This window comes from Neophocaena asiaeorientalis, unplaced genomic scaffold, assembly GCF_003031525.2.
Source record: "Neophocaena asiaeorientalis asiaeorientalis breed wild unplaced genomic scaffold, Neophocaena_asiaeorientalis_V1.1 scaffold1, whole genome shotgun sequence".
Lineage (NCBI taxonomy): Eukaryota > Metazoa > Chordata > Mammalia > Artiodactyla > Phocoenidae > Neophocaena > Neophocaena asiaeorientalis.
Window position 1 is genome coordinate 2897543 of NW_020171981.1, and position 4383 is coordinate 2901925.

The window sequence follows — 4383 nt, forward strand, 5'->3', positions numbered from 1 at the left end:
TGCCAACGGGGGCACCTCGAACTGCCTGCAGACACCGCCTTCCACCAGCAGGGGGCGCAAGATGACTGTCAACGGAGCTCCCGTGCCCCCCTTAACTTGAGGAAAGGGACCCTCTCCCTCCTTTTCCAGCTATGCCTCTCCACCCCTCCACTTTTTCTGGGCCCCCTTTTCCACCTCTTCTACTTTCCCCAGCTCCCCCCCACCTTAGGGGTCGGGGATGGGTTTTATAAATAAATCTATATATATATGTACATAGGAAAAACCAAATATACATACTTATTTTCTATGGACCAACCAGATTAATTTAAATGCCACAGGAAACAAACTTGACGTGTGTGTGTATGCGTGGGGGATGGGGTGCTCAATTTTAGGCGGTCTTGTGTAATTTGCTCTGCTCTTTTTGGGGGTGCCTAGAGGTGGATTGGTGGGGCCACTTGAGGCTCGGTGAAGCCCTGCCCCATCCTCCTCCTGTATCCCAAGGCATATGCGGTGTTGGAGGGGCCCCCACCAACCCCCAAAGCTTTAGGCACGACTCGAACTGGCTGTGTATGAGGTCCACCCTGCTTCTCTCCCCATCTTGGCTGCTGTCCTGCCCTGACCCTGACCAGTACCCTCCCCCCCACCATTGTTGAATGTCCAGAGAATTGCTAAGACAGTGCCTTTCACAAATGCAGCCTATCCCCTGGTTCTGAGGAGCAAGTGGGCAGTGGAGAGGGCATCTCTCTTACCTCCTCCTCTTGCAGTAGAAACTTTGTGTAATAGATAGTTCTGCCTTTTTTTTTTTTCCCCCCGTGTGTGTGGCCTTTGCATCATTTATCTTGTGGAAAAGAAGACTGAGGCCACAGAAGACCTCAGCCCTTGAACTTCCACTGTGGTGTCAGCATTGTAAACCGCTTCACCCCCTTCTTCCACGCCCCCCACCCAGGAGCCCGCACTAGCAAGGCGGATGGGGAAGTCTCACCTCGGGGCCCGTAGTGGAGAGGTGGAAGGGGGGGGTTGACCTCAGATAAGCACAGACCCCAGATTTTGCCAAAGGCAAACAGTCCTCCAGTGCCCTCCCCACCCGCAGCTGAGGCCAAGTCAGGAAAGAACAATAGGCACCTAAAAGCACAAGAAGACAGAACCTGTGAGATCTGACCTCAGCTCCATCCCAAGAAGTCAAGTGGTCTGCCCCCTGAGGGGCAGACCCCAACAGACCCCTTCCCACCAGTTTTTCCTCCAATGGACATAGGTCAGATCGGGACGAGGGGAGGAGGCAAGACTATCACAGCCTGTGTGTTTGGGGTCAGGTGTCCCCCAATGGGTTTGTCTGTGTTCACACCTCGTCCTGTGTCTGAGGTGCTATGGCTGTATCCTCCTCCTGGGACATCTGTATCTCCTGGCTTTGTAATAAATGCTGCATACTCTCCAGAGCCTGTAGTTCTTTGGGATAGAGGGGACAGGGAAAGGGTGGCTGGGTGCCCTGGCCTCCTCCTCTTGTCTCTGGGCTCAGCCTGCCTTGGGGGACCCTATATGGAGTGAACCTGAACTGCCCCCTCCCTGTGGCCAGTCAGGTGTCCCCAGCCCATGTTAAGATCCTGAAGGGGGACCGGTCATGTCCCTCACACCACTGACCACAAGAACGCCACTCTGGGCCAGCACGCCTATTTAATGCCATCTTTGCCAGCAGGCATTGGGGCAGGGGCCAGTTCCAGCCACCCCAGATTGGAGACCTCGGGTTACGGGAGCAAGTCCTTCACGAGCCAGCTACGGGTACTGGGGTCCCTGGGGTGATCCCTTCTTGGGCCGGTCAGCAGCCGCCCCCTCAGAGTGGGGAGCCCACTTCTGCCTTCTGCACCTGCTCACTCCTGTGGGTGCCATCGCAGTATGGGGGCTTCTGGGTGGCCTTGCAGGTACAGAGCGCCACCATGCGGGTCTCCTGGGCCTTGAACTTGAGTGGGGATAGGCCAGTGCGTTTGAAGAAGTGGGAGCCATCACAGAAGGGCTGGAGGGAAAGAAAGAAAGTTAGAGACCCAACCCCACCTGCTGAGGCCGGGCAGGGCTGGGAGAAGCAGCACACGGGGCTCAGGGCCCAGACTCCTAAGTGATGCTGCCTGTGGTCGCTGCCACACCTGTCTCATCTGTAATGTGACAGTAAAAAGAGTAGCGTCATCCCAAGAAAATAAAATGCATTATGCTTACCATGCACTCTGCCGGCAGAAAGTGTTCAGTAAGTATGAGTCTTTACAGGGAGGACCAGGACACGAGAACAGAATTTTCAAGGCGAAATGGGCCCTTAGGTATCAGCCATGTTTATGCTGATAGGTGTTTTTTGTTTTTTTTTTTAATGGCTCTGAGTCTCCATTGGTTCATGAAATTCATTTCCTTCTCCACATTCTTGGGGTGAAAACTTCTCTGGGTGGGCTTTAAGACTGGGGTATCAATTTTGTTTGGCTCCAGGAAGTAACTGGGAAGGGGGGAAGGGGACGTCCCACAGCAAACTGGCTGCCTGGTGTGAGCATCTATGCCCTTCCATCCTGGAAGGTGTTCCTGGGTAATGGAAACAGGCCCAGAGAGGTGGTTAGCTAGTTAGTTAGTGGCAGAGCTGGACCCAAGGCCTCTTGGCCTTGGAGTCAGGGTGGGATAGGAGAATGGAAGAGAGAAGTGTGCAGATAAAAATAAGCAACCTGTCCCAGAGGGCAAGAGGCAGAGAGGCACAGAGGGCCCTCCTGTGCTAGGCCTCACCCGTGGGCTGCACAGTGCCACCCCCGTGAGGACCTGCTCGAAGTCCACAGCAAATCAGTGGCAAAGCGGGACTCGGGGCCCTGCGCTGCTGACACCACGCCATGCCGCTTGGAGGAACACAGTTCAGAGCCCACTCAAGAAAGAAAGGGACCCCGGAGGCTAAGAATATGGGGCAGATTCCTGCTGGACGAAAGGCTCCTGGAGCAGAAGAGAGAAGGAGTTGGGAGCAGGCCGCCAGGCTGACAAGACAGCAAGAAACCAGTTCCCTCACAGAAACTGAGGGAGGGTTTTCAGGAGCAGATGCCAGGAAGGGGCACACAGGGCCAGAGAGGCTGTGCAAAGTCTGCCCAATGCTGGGGTCCGAGGCCTGGGAACCTTTGACCCAGATGCTTCCTAGGAGGAAGAAGGAGAGAGGGGAGAGAGAGACAGGGCACAGCCCCGGAGCCTCTGAGAAGGAGGGAGCACCGGAAGAGGAGGACAGAACCCTGGCTCCACCCGACCGGCCCCGGGACTGAGTTTCTGGCTGCATCCTGAAGGAGGGATGCAGAGAACGGTGAGCTCAGGGCTGTGAGTGGCGCTGGCCTGAGAGTATCCCTCCCCCCCAGTCTCCCTTGTCGTCCCTCAGGTATGTGTGGGAAAAAGAGGAACGTCTTGGGTGGGAGTTCCTGGGCAACATGTAGCGTCCCCAGCCACAGGTGTCATGTATCAACGGGAAGGGGGACACAGGTCTCTCACCTGCTTCTTGCTGTGGCCACACACACACCACCTGTAGGTTTTCCCAGCCACCAGCTCCACCTTGATGGGTGTTTTCAGGGCCACCACGGACTTGGCTGGGGTTTGGGGGAACCATTGGGCCTGTGGCAGAGAAGATGAGGGAGTGAGGGTCAGCTCATGCCCTGGAAGCACTTTCTTGCCTGTGGCCTTGTCTAATTTCCCAAGAGCCTTGGCTGGTGACAGGCTTCCTCTGCAGGAGGCTGATCTGATGCCACCCTGCAAGGACACTCCCCCCAGGACACCATAAGGCCCCTGAGCTCCAGACAGAGAAGAGATTTCAAGGCCATGCAAGCACATAGGTTTCGGGGTCCAGGCCTTCCTTTCAAACCCTGGCTCTCACCTGGGTGCAAGGGACAGGAGGCTCAGGATCCTGCCAGCCTAGGCGGGGGTAGCTGCACCTAGGGCTGGGTTTATCAGGCACCGCTGTTCTCAGGGCAGAAGGCTGCTCCCTGCCACTCTATCTCCCCTGAGCCATCGGGAAGGTAGCTATGGACAAGGCAGTCTCAGGCTGAAATCTACAAAGCAGGGCTGACCCATTCTGGTTCCCTCCTCTGGTCTCTACCTTTGGGGTCTCTGGGCCTGGGGGACTAGGGCAGAGAGAAGTGGAAACGGGGTATTGGTGGGTAGTACTTACCAGCCAGGAGGTGATGTCCCGTCTCTGGTTCAGCTTCTGCAAGGCAAGCAGGCATTGCAAGACGGTGGTTTGGAAACAGAAAAATATAAAGTCAACGGAAAGCGGAAGACTTCCAGAGGGAACTCACTTGGGAGGGAAGAGACGACAGGGCTTAGGCGAGTGGGAGAAATACGAGGGTAAGAATAAGGGGTCCCAAGAGAGGAACGGGAGTTGCTGGGGGAGGTGCTGGCACCCAGCGGGCGCTCAGGGCG

The 4383-nt window shown here is 56.1% G+C and overlaps 2 protein-coding genes across 5 annotated transcripts in view; one reads left to right on the forward strand and one right to left on the reverse strand.

Annotated features, from left to right (window-relative positions):
* PCGF2 (polycomb group ring finger 2) overlaps positions 1–1410 on the forward strand; it is an 8740-nt gene extending 7330 nt beyond the window's left edge. The window contains exon 11 of one of the 2 annotated variants that reach the window (XM_024745173.1): positions 32–1410. In XM_024745173.1, coding sequence (XP_024600941.1) covers positions 32–234 — 203 coding nt within the window. In that variant the 3' untranslated portion in view covers positions 235–1410. The remainder of the gene's footprint in view (positions 1–31) is intronic. The other variant, XM_024745181.1, reaches the window with a different exon arrangement.
* A 218-nt stretch (positions 1411–1628) lies between these two features.
* The window catches only part of MLLT6 (MLLT6, PHD finger containing), a 25190-nt gene continuing 22435 nt past the window's right edge, over positions 1629–4383 (reverse strand). For all 3 annotated transcript variants that reach the window (XM_024742650.1, XM_024742641.1, XM_024742635.1), the window contains exons 19-21: positions 4133–4168; positions 3460–3579; positions 1629–1984 (exon numbers count right to left, since the gene is read on the reverse strand). In XM_024742650.1, coding sequence (XP_024598418.1) covers positions 1805–1984; positions 3460–3579; positions 4133–4168 — 336 coding nt within the window. In that variant the 3' untranslated portion in view covers positions 1629–1804. The remainder of the gene's footprint in view (positions 1985–3459; positions 3580–4132; positions 4169–4383) is intronic.